This window comes from Rhipicephalus microplus, chromosome 10 (genome assembly GCF_043290135.1).
Source record: "Rhipicephalus microplus isolate Deutch F79 chromosome 10, USDA_Rmic, whole genome shotgun sequence".
In the NCBI taxonomy this organism is placed as follows: Eukaryota; Metazoa; Arthropoda; class Arachnida; order Ixodida; family Ixodidae; genus Rhipicephalus; species Rhipicephalus microplus.
The window spans coordinates 66,123,144-66,143,971 of record NC_134709.1 but is presented as its reverse complement, the minus strand read 5'-3'; the positions used below and the strand labels follow the sequence as shown (position 1 = coordinate 66,143,971).

Sequence of the window (20,828 nt, the reverse complement as noted above, 5' to 3'; positions counted from 1 at the left end):
ACAAGTTCAGAATGTGCAAGCACTTTTTCAAGAGTATGCGGACATTTTTTCTGACTTACCAGGGAAAACAGCACTCGTGGAGTGTTCGCTACGTCTGACCTCCAATAAGCCTGTGCATGTTCCGCAGTACCCCATCCCCCTTGCCTTGCAAGAAAGAGTAGAAAAGGAAGTGCAAGAGATGCTGAAACTCGGTATTATTGAGCGGTCTCAGTCGCCGTACCACGCTCCCATTGTCGTGGTGAAGAAACCGGACAACACGATTAGGTTGTGCATAGACTTCAGAGAATTGAACAAGATTCTGGTCCCCGACTGCGAGCCAATACCACGCATCGATGTAGTTCTTGCACTTGTTGGACAAAAGCAGTTTTTCTCCAAATTTGATTTCACGAAAGGATACTGGCAAGTACCGATGGATCCAAACAGTCGTGAAAAAACTGCTTTCTCCAGCATGTCTGGGCTCTATCACTTCCTCTACATGCCTTTTGGCATTAAAACGGCGCCAGCAGTATTCGCGCGCCTTATGAGATCAGTACTGGGTGGTGTCGACAACGTTCACCATTATTTCGACGATGTCATCATTGCGACCGATACTTGGCAAGAGCACATCGACACCCTCAGACAAGTTTTTGAACGAATTAACCAAGCTCACCTCACCATAAAACCAAGTAAATGTGAGATAGGAGAGCGAAGCATATCCTTCTTGGGACATCGAATCGGGGAGACTACAGTTGAACCGCTTCTCAAAACGCTAGACAAGATTCTTGCCGCAAAACGACCTAAAACCAAGAAAGCAGTGCAGTCGTTTCTTGGCTTGACCGGCTATTACAGGAAGTTTATACCTAACTACACCGAACTGACCAAGCCGCTGACGGACCTTACAAGAAAGGGACAAAGCCACACTGTTTCATGGGGCGCACATCAAGAGGAAGCGTTTACGGCCCTCAAGAAGAAGCTCGGTGATGCTCCCATCCTCCTTGCTCCCGACCTCTCGAAGGAGTTCGTTCTTCGTACGGATGCCTCCAATACAAGCCTGGGCGCAGTATTGCTCCAGATGGGAAAGGGCCAGGTGCTGCATCCAGTTGCTTACGCAAGTCGTAATTTATTGCCCCGAGAAACCCACTATTCAACAATAGAACGGGAATGCCTTGCACTTGTTTGGGCAGTGCAAAAATTTCATATTTACCTCTATGGCAAACCTTTTGTCAATCAGTCAGACCACCAACCATTACAGTATTTAAATTCCGCCAAACACGTGAACAACAGAGTGTTGAGGTGGAGTCTCCTTATGCAGGAGTACTCATTCACAGTTCATTACATCAAAGGTTGTGACAATGTTGGAGCCGACTACTTGAGTCGCGCATAACTGCCGTTTAGGTAGCAACGTGGTTCTTAATACTACTAGCCCTCAGTCGTGAATAGTTGACTCCTAGTTGCGACATAGCAACCCTACTTGTACGGTAGTTCTCCAACCGAACTGTAAGCAGCCTTCTGTGAACATTCTGCTACTATGTACATGCGACCCCTAAGACAATGCAGTGCAGTGCAGGGACCGTGCAGTGACCGTGCAGTGCAGTGACCATTCGTTCGCCCCGCGCCCTTGTAGTAGAATAGTTGCAAACAACTTTCTCGGAAAAGGGGGTGATGTCATAATATGTGCTGCGCGGACGCGAAACAGAAACTAAAAAACGACAATAGTGTGCCGTGCGGTGGCGAAGAGGATGTGATGTGTGCGTGTATGTGCCGTGCGGTGCCTACGAGGAAGACGACAGCTCGTGAGGCGCGGCCTCGAGGGTGCGTGACCCGTGCCTTCGGGAGTGCGCGAGGTACGTCGTTCGAGGCAGGACTACCTCGTTGGGCGTCTGGCCCATAGGTACGACCCAGGCCACGTCGCGACACTCGTACCAGCCGAGTGGACAGCTCAGCCTCCGCTAGACGACCGGTCTAGGAGAGCTGGCGCCAGGTTCCTGAACCTGTCCTTGTCCCGCTGGTCGTGGAGAGCTGGCGCCGGGTGCCTGAACCTGCCCTTGCGCCGCTGTTCCAGGAGGGCTGGCGTGGGTTTCCGAGGCGGACTGCAGGTGCTCAAGGGCACAACTCCCTGCCGCCGGAACACGTGGGTCGTCGGCTCCAGTTCGTCGACAGTGGCGCTGAGCCACTGGAGTTCGACGCGGCGACCCTGCGTCTCCCGACTTCGTCACTGCAGGTGACGACGCCACCCAACGTCGACTTCGCCACTGAATGGTGCCGACGGGGCATCCACGACGGCCCAGGCTACTACCCCGACGACCTGAACTGTAGGCCGAACGTTCTACTTATTCATTTAGTTTAGCCGCGTGTTTTGTGTTAGGAACTTCGTAATGTGTGGGTTGTCCATGTGTGAAGGGTACAATAGAAGTTGGACGTGTGTTTGTGCACTGGCGTGCTGTCTGATTCTTTCTGGAGCGGTCCTGCCCCAATAACATCACAACTCCCTCTCCACCAATTGGTCCGGGAGCTTTCTGAAAAATATATATGATCTTAAGTTGTCGTCTTTCAATAAAACTACCGCTGCTGGTTTGGAACCACTCATAGTATTCGAAGGTACTATATCAAAAGCGCTAAGAAGAGCACCGTTTACCTGAGATATTGGTGTTAAATAGCATTGACGCCATAATCTAAATAAAGTCACAGCTTTGCCGCAAAGGCGAAGCAATGAACGTGAAAGCAACAAATTGGAAGGTCACGCGCAGAATGGCAAGCAGATCGAAACGTGCCCCGCGTTTCTCACGCACAAATGACGCACGAAATGTACTAACTGGTACAAATGAACGCAAATAAGCGTGTCAGTTGTTACTTCGCCCCGTCTGAAAAGCACGCCCTTTTCGCAAGCGGAGGATGTGCAACGATTGCAGTGACCTTTGTGCGCCCGGTAACTGCAACAGAATACGTACGAGACGTACAATACTCCCAACTTCAAGATAAGGGCACGCGATCGACCGTATACATTCTTATTTTGTACGCGGGCCAAAGTACGCGCGAGAGATGACAGCTGCCGCGCGCTCACTGCGCCATCTTGCTGATTATGCTGAAAACACGAGAGCTACCCCCCTCCCTCCCGAGAAGATTGCCAACAGCGGTAAGTGGTAGATATAAATAGCTTGCCGTTTGAACGTCCAAGAAGGTACCCAATGGTTGATTGATTGATTGATTGATTGATTGATATGTGGGGTTTAACGTCCCTAAACCACCATATGACTGTGAGAGACGCCGTAGTGCAGGGCTCCGGAAATTTTGACCACCTGGGGTTATTTAAAGTGCACCCAAATCTAAGCACACGGGCGTACAGCATTTCCGCCTCCGTCGGAAATGCTGCCGCCGCCGCCGGGATCCAATCCCGCGACCTGCAAGTCAGCAGCCGAGTACCTTAGCCACTAGACCACCACGGTGGCTCAGTAGTTAACGCCTCGCATTCACGACGCGGAGGTCGACTCCACGTGCCGAAGTCTTTTTCCGGATTTTAAGTGTGAATACACTTTATAAGCGACCCCAAACCATCCACCGCCGTCGGCGGCGTCCGCAGTCTTCTCTCTATCTTTAAAAGAAAGAGGACTTGGCGGGCCGCAGCGCGACGCTCTACCGAATAAGCCACGGACGCGACGCTGATATCCCCCTTCGCTCGCTCCTCCGCTCTCCTCACTCGCTGCAGCTGCGCGCGCACCCCTCTCTCTCGCACGCCCGCCTTCTCTCTCAGTCTCCCGTCGAGAGCAGGTCGTGAGGGGGAGTAAAGTTAAAATCCGTTGGCATTCGCCAGTGAGTTAACGTAAACTCCCCGTGTGATCAAATTGCGATTCCCAGGAACCATTACACCATAAAGGCACCATAGTGTGATTAATAAATATAATAGTGCGAATTAGAAAATACCCCTCATAGCATCACCCTGTGTATTCGCACTTAAGCATGTTCACCCTCGGGGAAATGCTTGGGAGTTTTTCTTCTTTCTTGCGTTTTAATATATATATATATATATATATAAAGTGCATGACGTTGGTGGTGAAATCCAGCCTAGAGTGTCCATATAATTGCTATCGCAATAAAAACTAATTCTAAACTTGAAGATTCCACACTTGACTCATTCGGACTCCCTTAGTCTGAGTGAGTCCGGGTGAATAATTCGCGGTGAGTTTGAGTTCAAGTGAGTCCTAAGCGCGCAATATATTTCATGAGCGACTCTGCGCGAGCTCCACAATTTTGGCTGACATATGACAACACATTGTGTTGTCTCTCTTCTGTGTTGTCCTTAAAGAGTTATTCGAAACTCGACATCAAAATCTCCCCATAGGGCTCATGTGTTACAATCTTACCACAACGCCGCTGCCATTGCTACTACTACCATACCAAACAAGCGTTAACAGCCCCTGAGGCGTTCTGAACTCGACGGCCGTATTCAGTTTTCATCGTGTTTCTTGCAAAAGAGCTAACGTGAAGTACAGATGTACATACGTAATAACAGAAAGCGCAGACCATGATGCACCACCACTCCCCAATTACAATTCAGTAAGAAGACGCGCAATCGGCCGTGACCTTGAACTGAAGTAGCTAGGTTAGCGCCAGCCAGCCAAATGCCTGCAAACCAATGGCATAGCCAGGGGGTGGCACATCAGGCCTGAGCACTCCCTCCCCCCCCCCCCCCACCTACGTTTCTTTTCTTTTTAACCATGACAAACACAGTACAAAATGAAACTCGACCCCACCTGCCTTCCCGGTCCTCCGTTAAAATCAAGGTGGTGCCACCCCTTTAAAAAAAAAATTCCTGCCCACGCGCAGTGAATTGACTAAACGACATTAAATTTTCTTCTAGAAATATTAAAAATGAACATCTGACCACACGTTTGTGATTTGTTAAATCGCCGAGTTGCTTTTTATTGTCACTATCATTCACATTCAATAGCGCTAATTTACGCCGATACGTAAATAAATGCGAAAGTAGCAATGGCGAAGTTACAGTAATGGTATAGCGTTTTCCTGGTCAGCGTGGTCAGCGCGTTTTCCTGAAGGCGGGCAGTGTGGCTTCGAGGCACTGTCTTGCAGCTACATAAGAAAGCAAAAAGTGCGGAAAGCTGGGCTTGTTGGCTGTGCAAGATAAAAAAAACAGCTAAAAAACACAACATCCATAGACGGAAGAGCTGTGTGCGTTCCCTTCCCATGTGCCCTGGTGTGTTATGGGCAGTTTGTTTTTTAAGCAAAGGAGACGTCTTCCCCGCAATACCCAGAGAACAGTTATGCTTTAGTTTTAGTTTACTGCGACTTAGAGTGGAGGTGTGTTTTACGTGCAGCGGCCACTTATACAAAACGAAATACGGTAATTCAACATTTACGGTGCTTGTGAATTATTTGATGAACACAAAGATAATGAATTGACAAAATGATGGGGAACGCGTAAATTTAGCCTGTACTACTACTGATTTTGTTCATATTAACGTTTAACATCCCGAAAACTAAATCGTCGGGGAGTTATTTTTGGTCGTTGCCTCGAAAAGTTCGTAGTCGCGAAGCTTTACAAACACGCACATCAATGCGTCGTAGTACCATGCTGTCTTTTCAATCAGCGAACTATAGACATCGGCCTACTCGGCGTGCCGAACTGCTATGCAATATCCCCCTTGTTTCTGCCTTTCGCAGCTTCGGCAATGATCCTAGACTTCAGTTGAAGCGTGAAAGCTGACGCTCTTTAACATGGAAGGTACCTTGCCTAAATGTTCGAACAACACCGCACGTAAGCAAAGATAAGGATATCTAGACGTGCAAAAGGGGAAACACAAGGCAGCAAGCAGTTGATTACACTAAAGAATGTCTGTCGACATAACGTCACCTTCGTGAGGGTCATCACTTGGAGCGTCATTTGCCGACGATTGATTGATTGATATGTGGGGTTTAACGTCCCAAAACCACCATTTGATTATGAGGGACGCCGTAGTGGAGGGCTCCGGAAATTTCGACCACCTGGGGTTCTTTAACGTGCACCCAAATCTGAGCACACGGGCCTAAAACATTTCCGCCTCCATCGGAAATGCAGCCGCCGCAACCGGTATTTGAACCCGCGACCTGCGGGTCAGCAGCCGAGTACCGTAGCCACTAGACCACCGTGGCGGGGCCATTTGCTGACGACGTAGTTGCCAACTGAGGCGTTCGTGAAAAACTGTCAGTAAACAAAGAAATCGTTGTCCCTATCATCATCGTTCGAAGGAATAAACAGCTACGCTAGCAACGATGCAGGCTATGTAACGAGGGGTCAAACTTTACTGGCTATAGACTATTTAACGAATGGACTTGAGCGTCTTCATGTTGGGTTGTTAACCTGAAGGTTTTGTTTATTTAACAGCTATATGAAGAGTACTGTGGTAGACGCATGCGCATGAAAGTGGTTCGGTTGCTTTCGAAAAGTTAATTAGAGCGCGAAAACTTGACACGATCACTCACACACGCACACACCCATGCATCAAACACACAGCGCTCACTTCCAACTGATTTATTCATAGCTCGAAGGCTTGAATATATACAGGACACATTGTGCGCACACACACCAAAGAAGGCCAACAGCATACATTATCAAAACGTACAGTTAAACAATGTCATGGCCTTAGAGCGATAAACTGAAGTTCGCTTGGTAACAACAAAATTGAAGGGGCGCTTACACAGTGATCTTTATTTTTTTCAATGAAAAAGGCTTCTAGCACTTCACGTGCGGTTCTATTTGCGCTTCTGCCCAGAATCTTCGTTTCAGAAAATCGTGCGTCACAACCACACGAGATTACATGCGCAACCAGGTGCGCATACTTGTCATCTCTTTTCGTTAATTTTTGGGCGTGTTCCCTTAATTGGTGCGTAATTGGTTGGTGCGTACGATGTTTCATGGCATTATCAACGTCTGATACACAAATCCACGTCTGATACACAAAAACAAGAAAACGTTGGCTTAACAACCCTATATGGCAATGCCTAGACGCCTTACAGAAATCATAACTTATATTTAGCGCACACTGACACACAGGCAAAGGGAGGGAACGACCCCAGCGCTAGCTCATCTCGAAGTATTACTCCAGCCATACGAAAAATTGTCTATAGAATGATCTTTCCAAAAGGTTCAAAAATAGCACGCATGCAAAAGAAAAAAATATTTATCCGCTGTGTCCTTGAGGCAGAAACATTTGAATGCTACGATGGCACAAACGAGCTCTATAGTAAATCAAAAATGACTCATTCACAATTTAGAACCGCTATAGAAGTTTGGGACAATGTGTTCGACTAGGTTCACACCTGGTACTCATCGGTTCGTATCCTATTCAGACACGATGAATATATGCGTACATAAACAAGCTTCCAGGTCACCAGGTGCACTGTATACTGACTCCTCACCGTGCCGAAGTAGAGCAGGTGCTCCCAGGCGGTCATGTCCGGAAACAGTATGTCCCGCTGAGGGCAGTAGGCCATGAAAACACGGGCCTCGTTACTGCGGGTAATGACGTCATACCCGTACACTCTGGCCACTCCCGAGTCGGGTGTCAGCAGTCCTGCAGCGTAAAAAGGTCATTCATACCCGCGACTAGCTTTAAGTAGCGCGAGCGTTCGTGACTAGCGACCAAAAAGCGACTCAATGCAACCTTTGGACTCGCCCACGCAGAAAGAAGTATGGGTGTCATCTACGTTTGCCGCTTGAACTCACAGATGCCATCAATAACTCTCGTCATCTCGCATTAAAACCGTCCCGTAAAAAAAAAAAAAAAAAAACTGGCGCCCCAGTTCTGCACTCGCATTGGTTTAGAGGTTTTGCGACTTCAGTCGTGCGTCTGAAATAAAGTCTATCAGCGAGCGACTCAGACGAAGCAGTCCCTTTGCGACAAGATCGGCAATATGCTACCAGCGAACGGTGGTAGCCGCAGGTGTGAACGAACTTTAACAAAAGTGAACTTGCCCAATAGGCCACCCTCCCTTCTGTCAAGGAGACCGTGAATTCAAGCCAAGCACAGAAGTGATAGCGACGAGATCTCGCTGACCTGCTTCATGTCTTCAAACTTCTACAGGGCACTGTCGCTCACTATGAAATGCGAAATAACGTTTTCTTTCAACTCCATAACTAAGCAGCAAGTGGCGATTTTTTCATGTGCTCGCGTGCCTCTGCCAACACTTTGCCATCCCCAGCATACGAAGTCTTTATGCTGCATGTTTTCTTGACATGAATGTCGTCTTTTATGTCTCGAAGACGACCCTTATTTCTGTAAAGTACTCGACAAGTACAATAAAGTGAAATCAGTATAAGGCTAAGCGATACGAAAAGCCGTTAGCCACCAGAAACGATAACGCTGTCCCCATTGGATTAGGCCGTTTCTACGTCGTACCCGAGTGCGCGCGCCATTGGGAGTTCCGTTGGTGACACCATTCACTGCGTCGAACCCAAGCACGCGTGCCATTGGCTGCATCATAAGCGACATTGTTCATCCCTTCGCAGCCGTGCCACTGTGAGTCCGCGCGCAGCATTTTTGACTTACAATAGCACGGAACTTGTTACCCGAAGAATTGATTGATATGTGGGGTTCAACGTCCCAAAACCGTTATATAATTATGAGAGACGCCGTAGTGGAAGGCTCAGGAAATTTGGCCACCTGGGGTTCTTTAACGTGCGCATAAATCTCAGCACACGAGCCTACAGCATTTCCGCCTCCATTGGAAATGCAGCCGCCGCAGCCGGGATTCGAACCCGCGACCTGCGGGTCCGCAGCCGAGTACCTTGGCCACTAGACCACCGTGGTGGGGCAGAACTGGGACACGTATACAGTAAAATATATGCAGGGAGCCCTTGAATCTATCGTTTTTTTAGCTTTGTGTGAGAATTTCCGCATTATAAACCTTGTAGTTATGAATTACCCACTAGCCCGAAACAATAGGCACCTTTAACTGACCGATTTTGTGCTCCGTTCTCCGTTCCGCTCAAACTCTCAACGTTACCGGAGCGGAACGCCCGTCTTCGGTTTAACCCGAGCGTCATTCGGTCAACGCAATCGTGATGCCACCGATGGAGGAAATTTGTTGCAAAAAAATAAAAATTGTTCTTAACTTTCAGCAACGTAGAAAATATTGTATTTAAATAGTGTGAATTCATTTACCGTTCGCCGCACGAGCATTTTTTTGTTTTTTTCTCACCTTCACTTGGAACTGGACTACAATCGAGGCCTCAAGGCAACCCAAACGCCTTCAAACACCCTGCCCTGAGGCACCTCGTTCACCGCGTTGCATTGTCGAAAATCAAACTAAAGAGCTTTTCTGAATAGGTGGAAGAGTGGCTGCCGTTAAAAAGTAAATTGCTACTAGTGTTAGATAAATTCGCCTACTATCGAAGATTTGCGAAGTGCTTTTGACGATAGTACGGAAGAAGAATCTCGAGGCGCTCCTTTATGGCCCGAAGTGTCAGCTCTAGATTGTTTCATGCAACTTCACCCCACATGCGCGTGTTCTCAAAGGGATTGGCTGTGACGACTTTTAGGAGGAGGCACACATCCTGTGTGTGCTAAAGAGCCGTCGGTGCTTGCGTGTTTGCCGAACAACCACTGCGTTTGCAGAGCAGTGCGGGGTCGCGGCACAAGAGGCTGCAGCATTGGTCGTTTCTCTTCGCGTCACGTGATCCTTCGCTGGCTACGACGGTCCGCTCACACGCTCAGCGCGTGACGGTCAAGGGCATGTGCAGTGGTGCAACCACCAACTGGCTGAGCGGAGAGGGGGGCAAAATACAGTCAGCTAAAAGTGCCTAATGCCCTGTGAATGCAATATTCTTGGTCATCACACGAGTTGCTCGTTGAATAAAGGAATGAAGCAACTAACCCAACGAAGTACTTCTGACAGGCAGGACAATGTTTTAAATAACAGGAGGGTTCGCATACTAGTAGGAACGCTGCTCACCGGCGATGACGTTCATAAGGGTAGTCTTCCCGGCACCATTTCGCCCCACGAGCACGGTGGCTTGTCCGTCAAAGGCCTGCAAGCTGACGCTCTTCAGAGCCTCGTTGTTTCCGTATGCCTGCGAGGCATGTCGTACTTTTATAAGTACGGGCTTCACCTCTAGTCCCTTATCGTTTTACTCTAGCACGCTCGTAGGACCCAGACAATAGTACTAGAAACAATAAGGACGCTTACTATATAAGTAGGCTAAATATCATTGCGATAGCACTTATATAAACACTCTCGGTTAAATTTTGTCGCCTGCGTCGACATCGGCGTCAGTGTCGCCGTTGCTCACCGTATATGCATACGTATCTATGTATATGAAAACGCAAGAAAAAAAATTCAGAAAAAGACTCCGGCGCACGGAATCTAACGTGTGACCTCTGAATTGAGTCTGAGGCGCTAACCACTGAGCCACGAGGAAGCACCTCCTCGAACGTTGAAACCGCAAGCTATTTATAGCTACCACTTAGCACTTGTGACAGGCATCTAGGGGGGGGGGGGCTATCGAGTTTTCAGCATTAGCGGCAAGATGGCGCAATGAACGTGCGTCGCCACATCGTCATCCCCACGCGCTCTCATCTCCAACGCGTAGTTTGCCTCGCGAAGAGGGAGCAGGGTGGACACGAACGTGCGTGCTCATCTCGCTATGGGGAGAATCTTACGTCTTAGCTGGCCTTCGGCTTTCACCGGAACAATTCGGTTAGAGTTACCGGGCTTACAAAGGGCACTGCAATCGTTGCATAGTCTCCATTTGCGAAAAAGGCGCTCTTTTCGGGCACAGCGAAGTAACAACTGAGACGCTTATTTGCGTTCTTGTGTACCTCTGAGTACGTTTTGTGTGTCATTTGTGCGTGAGAAATGCGGTGAACGCTTTAATCTGCTAGCCATTCTACACGTGACGTTCCATTTTTTCGCTATTGCGTTTATTGCTTCGCCTTTGCGGCAAAGCTGTGACTTTCTATTCAATCAATGTTCAGTATAAGTGATGAATACTCCCTCGCATCAGGTTATGTAGCAGAGGCGTCAGTAAAAAAAAAAGCTCTGCCTTTAACGTTAAGCTCTTGGCTATTTTATCAGTGCGCAGTGTATTTTAATAACTCCCAGAAAAAAATAAAAAAGATTTTGAAAGAAACAAGTGCGCTGGAATCACGGGTAATAACAGCAATTTTGATTGACTGATATGTGGGGTTGAACGTCCCAAAACCACCATATGATTATGAGAGACGCCGTAGTAGAGGGCTCCGGAAATTTTGACCACCTGTCGTTCTTTAACGTGCAACCACATCTGAGTACATGGGTCTACATTTCCGCCTCCATCGAAACTGCAGCCGCCGCAGCTGGGCTTCGATCCCGCGACCTGCGAATCAGCAGCCTAGTATACTTAGCCACTGACCACCGCGGCAGGGCAAAGAGAGAGAGAGAAAACAGAAAAAAAACTCACGTCTACTCAGGATAAAACGAAAACGCATACAGAAAGGGCGTTTTGGCCACAATGGTTCAAAAGGCCGATATTGTAAAGCTCTTTACTCCGACAGAGGTTGATTATCTAATTTGCTGGGCTCTAGGAATTTCCACCACCGGTGAAGTTCCTTAATGTGCCCCGATATCTAAGCACACGGGCATCTAACACTACGCTTACTTCGAAATGCGGTAGCCTGGATTCGATTCCGCGACCTTCGGTTCAGCAGTCGAGAACCATACAAAATCTGCCACGAACGGGGCGTTTTCTTTTTGCTTGAGCATTCAACGCTCAGTCAAACATGTGGGTGGGTGGGTGGGTGGGTGGGTGGGTGGGTGAGTGGGGGGGGGGGGTTTGCATGCGCTTTCAGAATGACGGAGATGGGCTGACGGATTTCAATCAAAGTTCTACTTCTGCCTTATCTATCACCTGCACTCACGCTCGTTTACACGCGGTTAGAATATACAATGCACGGGGGAATGTTATCAACTTGGACTAAGAACATGACGGTGACAGAAACGGTGATGCCGGTGGTCGCAAGTGCCTGTATAATTGCTCAAGTTGCAATAAAGAGAGCACTGCTGCACCAAGACAAGCACTTCTCCTGTACACCAATGTTCTTTCTTTGTCATAATATCTGCGGTTTAACGTGTTGATGCGCAGAAGTGATAATGAGGGATGCCTCAGTGAAAGGCCCCATAAATTTCTACCACCTGGTGTTCTTTGAAAATAGTTACAAACTAAATCTATGCATATGGGGGCCTTGAGCAGTTTCGCCTCCACCAAAAATGTGGCGTCCGCGGTCGGAATTCCTTCGTTCATTTTAGTGTTTCCAAACCACGCTATCCAACATTTGAGATTAAGAACTGGCTAGTCCCGCAACGCATTTCTTTATACGTGACAAGATAAGAGCCGGCCAGACTCACCACTGAAAGATCCGCGATGTCCAAGGCGGACTTGACGTAACTGGGCGCAGACTCAAAGCGAGGGTCGTAGTACTCCAGCGGGTTGATACGGCGCCTGTACTGGACTTGCTGTGGCTGCCAGTAACTCATCTGCGAGACAGTGATTAGCGTATTAACTCTTTATGCACACTAATAAGTAACTGCGGTACTGTTATTTAGAGATGATAGCCTTTCTTAGGATGCTTCCACGCAAAAATTTTGGTATGTTTTTTGTTCGCGTCTGTCAAACGATTCACCAAACCGGCGAAAATTAAAGCCCGTACTCAACGCCCACGCATCTGGATGTAGTCAGCTGGATGTAGTGTAGGATCAAATACAAATATTACACATACTTCAGGCGCAACATGAGTACATAAGTATTAGGTATAGTGTGTTTCTTTGGAAATTGCGTATATACGTCATTCTTATGTTATTCTTAAAGAGAAAAGAAGAAAAAAGTGAGCCCCGTAACTCTCTGCATCAGAGTGCAACACCTCAGCAGTAGCTCACGAGGAAGGGGGGTAAGGAGGGATTAAAGGGGCAGTATTAAAAGGTAAACAGATAGAGAGAGGAAGGAGAGAGCGAGGCGCACGGACAGCGAACGACAGAAAACGACGGAAGTAAAGAGGAGATAGGAACAGAATCGAAAGTTGGGCTAGGATATAGGAAAGATGGACACGGTCGCAGGAGTCCGTGGACGGGGCACCACTTAGCGAGAGCTCTTTTCGGCGTCAGGAGATGGCGTAGGGCGAGCCCAGTCGACCAGAGCTGCGCTGTCGTCGGAGATCGCGGGGGCACAACCGGTTGGCACGAAACACAGAGAGCGAGTAGACTGCAGTGTTTATTACACTGCGCTGACAATGCCACGCTATCAACTAAAAAACGGCTATTTCCTACGCTTCACTAAAACGACATGGTGCTGCCACCTTCCAGCATCTCTCCATTCTAAAAAAAAAACTTTCGTTTTTTCACATTACTGTCAGATGGCGCCATACCTCACGCAGCACTCAGCGATCTTCTCAAGCAGAACGTCAAAGAAATTTTTTATTCACTCTCTCTAGAAAGAACACTATCGTTTTTCGACCTCATTTGCAGGGAAACACATAGACACGCGGCCAGTTTTTATGACCACTGACATACGTGGTACTCTAAAGGATCCATGCTGAACAGTATACGTGAACAAATAATTTATTTTCCTACAAGTGAGCTCCAAAAGTTTACTATTCGTTACCGAGCAATGCCCTGAGTGTGCGACATTTTGGATGTGGACCATCCTGCATTTGTGACGTCAGAGTTTGGTTATGCGATGCCAGCTGTCGACCAATAGAACGAAAATCAATGCTAGATAAAGTGAAAGGTTAAATATAGCGAGCGCGGGATATATGGATGGTAGTCTGGAAGCCACAGTGAGGTTTTTTGTAGGCTTTGAAGAACTCCCGCTAAAAAGATACTTCTGCCTTCCACGAGTATCGTCAGCAGCTCGATGACACTCGACAGTCATAGCAATCACTTTAGGTTGACGCTTCACCTATCGATCAACAACGACAACCTTGTGGGTGGTCTTCACAATAAATACGCTCCGGTGACATCAGGAAGCCATCTGGAAGGCTTTGTTTTTGCCCTCAATATGCGCCGGTATTGATTTCGGAGCCTAAATCACGTCATGAATTCCGGAATCTCGGACATCTCTTCGAGCTTTCAACGCCTAGGTCGAGCCACTGTTTCTTTTGCAGCTTCGTGCGACAAACCAACGAGGTGATTCTTCGATTCCACGAAGCAAACTCCACCTGGCAGTATACCGCAGGACCGATTTGTCAACATTTTCGATGTTAGAGACTTGGCATAAGAATCACTTTTACAACATTTTTGACTCGACAGAAACCCTTAATCTAATGACGTAACGAAGTCCAGATATGCAGACAAGCAGGTCAAGCACGTTGCGACGTGTGTAATGAGGATGTAGTGATGCACACATGCTTCGAATGTAGCTGCAGTTGCTAACAAAACAATCGTGACTACGAAAACATCGTTTGTATACCTCGCATGCCCCAATCCCTAAAATATTTAGCATAGAAATTAATCATACGACCAAAGCTATAATATGTCAACGATATTTCGAGCCCTCGATAAGTATATCTCATGAATATTTTGAGGCAGCATAATATCAGCCGGTGAAATTGATTCAGTCATCCTATTCATATAACATGAGGGCATCAAGAATAATAAAAAAGTGATCCTCATTGACTCTTGCAAGCCTGTCACTATCTATCTATCTATCTATCTATCTATCTATCTATCTATCTATCTATTAAGTTATTCATCTATTTATTCAACACACCTGTAATCTATCTATCTATTAATTTATTCATTTATTTATTCAACACACTCTTAGCATTCGAAGACATTACTGCATGAGAAAATACACAGGGTAACATATGGTTTTGTGAAAACGCTAGCTATGCAAACAATAATAACAGAAGAACAGAAAAAAAGATGGCGGTATGGGTGAAACAATACGTCTCTGAACGATGTGTCACTGCAACAGTCAACAAATTCATGTGGAAGCGGATTTCACAAGGAGATTGTGTGTGAAAAAAACAAGAAAACAGGCGTTGGTCAGCGAAAGCTTTCTGTTATTTCCAGAGAGTGTTAACTTCTGTGAGACAAGAAATTGGGAAGTAGAAGGTAAGATGTTTATCTATTGCAACTATACCTTAAAATATTCCTTAAGTTTTATAAAATCACGCGCAACCACCCCGACTTCATCACTCCTACAGCCTGCGTATCTCGCCGCACAACCGCAAGCCTTGAAAGTCGCCAAGGCACGCGGTCACACTACAAAAAAAAAATGGCAGCATATCCACGGAGTGAATGATGGAGAGTGGGGCAAAGCATTCGTCCGTCCATTCGTTTTTGCTTTCTTCCGTCTGTGCGTTCGTCTATGTGACCGTACATGCGTCCATCCACCCATCCGTGCGTGCGTCTGTTCGTGCGTCCGTCCCTGCGTTCGTCCATGCATCCGCCCTTGCGTCCGTTCAAGCGTCCATCCTTGCATCTGTCTGTGCGTCTGTTCGTCCATCTTTTCAACACTCCAAATGCCACCATCTCGCATAATTTCATCATACATTCCCCATATAGAAGCCCCGCCATCCAGCGGACATTCCAAGGACTAAACGAGGGGTGGCACACGCACACTTTCTTACGGCTTGCGCTTCGGGTCTACTTCCCACCTTTAACCACTTCGAGTTCATGGTATATACTAGTTCATTGTATTCATGGCGCTGCGGCCGAACGCTCGCTAAACCTTTCTAAAACCAAGGAGGTTACGCTCAGTGAGTATAACGTAGCAACCGTTTCCTGTCAGATAGTGCTCAATGTACATGCCAATGAGTGCTAATGGGAAATGAGAGACAGGAGAATTCGGCTTTTACTTTCTTAGGGCTTGCGCTTCGTATCTAATTCCCACCTTTAACCACATCGAGTACATGGTATATACTAGTTCATTGTATTCATGGCAGTGCGGCTCAACGCTCGCTAAACCTTTCTAAAACTAAGGAGGTTGCACCCAGCGAGTATAACGTAGCAACACTTTCTTGTCAGATAGTGCTCAATGTACATGCCAATGGCTGCTAATGGGGATCGCAGCGTGCGCGTTAACTAAAAGCCGAACGCTCCTGTCCCTCATCCCCCTTAGCAGCTATTGGCATGTACATTGAGCCCTATCTTTTATTGTTCAACAACGCACAGAAGAAATCTCCCACCGGCACTACCTTGGAGGTCAAAAATGTTATACTTGTTACACACTACAACGGCTACGAGGGACGAACGAAAGCCGTTGTAAAGAGCTTCGCCCCTAAAAAATTAGACCATCTCCCTGAAGGGAACCCTGATGGGATGCAAATCAGCAGCGCTGCGAACGGGTGGCGTCACGGGTTGAACGGTGCTAACGCGGGTGCTGCGCTGAGCGCTGGAAGATTCGTTTGAAGCGATGTCTGGCGTAGGTCTAGTAGGTGACACGTACCGACATGTTTCAACGCGTACGTTAGGCGAGCGTCAGGTTTATTGCGCGTGAACTGACGAATCGGTGGTGTAGCGAGCGGTGGCCGCGGCAGGTGTTGTGGGCGATTGGACGAGGCGGCAGCTGTGAGCGCCGCAGCGAGCGCGCGGCAGGTGAGAGAGGCAGTGACTTCATTGCGCAGCAGTGGCTTGACCTACTCAAAGAGGATTTTAAAAAAATGTTTAAGTGGAAATGATTGCGCAGAAGTGAAGCCGTTCCTCTGGCAAGATGGGGGCTGTGGCGGCCCCCATCTTACTAGGGGCAAGATAAAAATGAAGCGTTTCCCTCGCAAGCCCAACGATTTTAATGCGGGAACTTTTTCGGGTCACATAGTGCTCAAAGTGCGTCTTACAGTTACTAGTTTTCCTTAGTGAGCCTCTAATTAGAGGCAAAGTTCTTATACGATTCAGTCACCCATACTCGTTTTTGTGTGTTATCTTGTCGTGAGCAACTACCTTTTAATATAGAACTAACGTACCTTTTACATAACATTAAGTGGGCCCTATCAGAAAAGTGCATGTTTCCGTTATCTTAGCAGTAACAAAAGCTTGCTTCACTTGTGCTGGCAAAGCATTGCGGGAGCTTCCACTTCAGCAATTTTTCTTTAATCCTCCTTGGACCTGGTTGGCACTGCGCCAACATCTGCGGCACGTGGCACGTTCGTACGGGGGGACAGCGTTACGCAGGCTAGTTAGAAAGCTTCTTCGCATCCTATCTTCTGAACTTCCTTCTTTTCCTGCTCACTATATCAATGGAATGGCCTTTCCCACAGAACTGCCATCATTACAAACCCATATGTATGTGCGGGAACTATCGCTAGCTCTCTGTCGCATAACTAACTTGTATTCTTTGTTGTTGTTGTTGTGATGGCGGTCATGATGGTGATTTTGGTGGTGGTGGTTGCTGTCGTCGTTGTTCTTGTTCTGTTTATTCCCCGCTTATGTAACACCTCTCTTCATGGGGTCTTTAAGGGGATAAAGTGAAAGCCGCTAACGACCAAGAATATTATGCCATGAAGGCGTGAAGTAACCTACGCAAGTTTGACTCAGCAGTGCAGAAAGATTCAATTCGTAGAAACCTGAATTACATGTTCCGACAACCTAACATCAGCGTTTTACCTTATAAAAAATACGCTGCCAGTGAAGCAATTCTGCTCCATTCATAAAACTTGAGGCTGTCCAGGGCTTGCCATCATTGTTTAGTAAAATTATGGAAGGAGTACCTGAGAATGGTGGCAGGTCATGGCGTCCCAAATAAATGCTTCCTGCTTGAACGCATTGACTTCGACGCTCAAAAGCGGAAGCCATCTAACACTAAGTGTGACCTGTGAGAATATTGAAGGGCTGTGTGTTACAACCTGTCTATGTTTTCTTGTTTGTACACGCCACTGAAGTGATTTTGTTACACCAGACAGTTGTACTCACCTGAAATGTTGTTACCAGTTTGCAATAAACCTCCCTGTTCTAACTCGCTGGGCGTAACCTCCTTGGTTTTAGCGGGATGGCTCAGTGCTTTCCCATGGTTGAGTAATAAAATAATAATAATAATAATAATAATAATAATAATAATAATAATAATAAATAATAATATTAATAATAATAAAAATGCGACGTAGACGTAGCTTCGCCTCTGTTTGCAAGTGCTAAGGACGTCCCTGATCGTTTTACGTCAGGGGCGTCCGTCAGTACGAGTCATGGTGCCCGTCGCGTCTTGGACGCCTTCGAAGGCGCTTGTCTTCGACGTTGTTGTCCCTACGGGGACTAGTGCAGAGACCGTCGTTGATGCGACGGCCTCAATAGTCGGCCTCTCAGAGGTATACTGCGTGCAGCATCAGGGAGCTCGAAACTTCCAAGTCACTGTTAAGAGCATGGCCTCCATGTCTCTAATCGTCAATGCTGGCTGCCTGGTGATTGGCGGCGAGCGTGTTCAAGTCGTTCCCGTTGGCCCACAAGTGACCAACGTCGCCTGCCTGTTCCTGCCATCGTTCGTCTCAAACGAAGCTCTCGTCCAAGCGTTATCCCCATATGGCAAGGTGCTCACTGTCACCAGTGGTTTGTTGAGCGGGCGACGCGGCGTACTCACTGGAACGCGGTATGTTCGAATGGAGATGAACGCCGCTAATTCTGTGCCGAACTACCTGCGCATCTCCGGTCACCGTGCTACGTTTGACTACCGTGGTCTCCAGCGTGTATGTCGAAGATGCGGCTCAGGGGACCATCTACGAGCCCAGTGCACAACACCGTATTGTGGTCGCTGCGGTGTGCATGGTCACGTTAATGAAGGATGTGACCGCCCATGACGACGCTGCGGGGACGGCCACCCAACTGTGGTTTGCCCTGTCCGCCGCTCTTACTCAGACGCTGCCGCCGGTGATTTTCCACCACTGACACCTGCAACTGAACCAACTACCGACTTGGGGGACGCAGAGGAGGTCACCAACGCTGTGCTGTCCTCACCCCTACAAGTTCCTTCAAACGAAGCACACAACGAAAGCGCGATTGTCGATGCGACGCTTGGCGCGTCGGCCTCCCCGCTGGTGCAGGAACCATGCGCTTCGAAAGACGCAACGCACTGCCCTGAAAACGGCGTCGGCGTCTCTTCTTTGACGCCACTTGATGTTCAGTGCACAAATGACCCCAGTTATCAGGCTGCTGCTGTTGGAGTTGGCCCTACGACCCCTGTTATTTTGGAAAACAGTGGCGAAAACACCACAGCCTCTTCTGTTGCGGCCGCTCCGACCATTTCGACATCGCGTCGTACACGTAAAAAATCGTCCACACAAAGGGTGCCTACACGGGACTGCCGAGACGCGGACAGTGCTGCCAGCATCAAGAATGTGGATCCAAGCTTGCCGGCGGCTCAGTCCCTACCTCCTCAGGACACGTCTTCGAAAGACGGCTTCAGCCTGGGACTGGATAGTAGCATCGGACTGTCTAGCCTTGCCGATTTTGACGTTGAAATGGGAGCTCCACGTGAAACAAAGCGAGGGCACACTTCCAGCTCTTGCTCCGATGAACGCAGTGATGGCCGTGGTAAATCCCAACGGTCCAAAAAACCTCGACCCTCTTCTGGAGGGTCGAACAGTGCGTTGTAATTTGGTCGAGCAAGTGTCCCCTGGACACTTTCCAGGACACCGTCTAGAACTATGCGTCCAGGTTAGTCTTTACTTTTAGATGCGGAAGCATCTTATACTCGCGCCTTGTAGTGCGCCATCCGCGCCGTCCGCACCGCTTCTCGAACATTCGACAGCTGACGCACGCGCATGCGCCGTCGCGCCGTCGCCCACTCTTCCACCATCTGTGCATCCCTTCCTCCTCTACACACCGCGCGTGCTTCACTCCTCCACCATCTGTGCACCCTTCCTCCTCTACACACCGCGTTCGACATCTACAATTCTCCTGATTCTCCAGTGGACGCGCATGTGGCGTCGCGCTTCGAGAACATTCAACAGCTGACAGTGCATGCGCCGTCGAGCTGTATATATACTCAAGGTCGGCGCTCGCTCGCTCAGTTGCCGCTCGTCGGTTGGTTTGTACGGCGCGTCGACGTCCAAGGTCGCGGTGAAATGAATTCCAACGAATCCACAAACACAATGATCGACGTCCCTTCGACCAGCGCCGCCCTTTCGCATACGTGTGTACGTGTTCACTCATTTAACACCCCCTCCTACAACCACGTTAACCAATTTAGCCATCGACCCAAGTAAGTCGCAATTTAACACCCCATTTCACAACCACGTTAACCAATTTAGCCATCGACCCAAGTAAGTCGCACTTTAACACCCCGTTAACCAATTATATGCTCCGCATCCTCCTCAGTGTTCCCCCGAGGGAAGCGGCGGGCAATTTTTTTAATATGGCTACTACACTGCATATTATTTCATTGAACGTTCAGGGTTTTCGCAGTCCGGCAAAGCAGGCTGAAGTGATTAGTGTCGCCCGCGCTGCAAATTTTGATGTTTTGTGCCTCCAGGAAACAAATTTTTTCTCGCTATCCGACGTGCTTGCTTTTAAACGAAAGTTCAACCTAGATTGTTATTTCTCTTTTGCTACATCTCGTTTTATGGGAGTAGGTATTATTATTTTTAACCGAGCTCTATTAAGGGATCATCATGCTTTTTAGGATGGCGTGGGCAGGGTTTTGGCTTTAGACTGTAGCTACTTTTCTTTCAGATTAAGGATACTGTGTGTGTATGGGCCAGCGCAAGCTGGACAGTCTAATGACTTTTTTAGAGACCTGGATGTGTTTTTTCTTGACGGTCGTGATGTCATTTTGATTGGCGACTTCAACTGCGTTCTAAATACGCGAACCGATGTACAAGGTCCTGGCTGGGGCCGGTCTGCTTGGAATTCACGCGAGCTTCGCCACCTTGTCCACCACTTTTCATTACTAGACGCGC

General features: G+C 48.0%; 1 protein-coding gene across 1 annotated transcript in view; it reads right to left on the bottom strand.

Annotated features, from left to right (window-relative positions):
* The window catches only part of LOC142774289 (phospholipid-transporting ATPase ABCA3-like), a 73,192-nt gene that overhangs the window by 16,104 nt on the left and 36,260 nt on the right, over window positions 1-20,828 (bottom strand). Inside the window, exons 9-11 of the mRNA XM_075874684.1 lie at window positions 12,355-12,483; window positions 9,925-10,042; window positions 7,390-7,544 (exon numbers count right to left, since the gene is read on the bottom strand). Of these exons, the coding sequence (XP_075730799.1) occupies window positions 7,390-7,544; window positions 9,925-10,042; window positions 12,355-12,483 (402 nt within the window). The remainder of the gene's footprint in view (window positions 1-7,389; window positions 7,545-9,924; window positions 10,043-12,354; window positions 12,484-20,828) is intronic.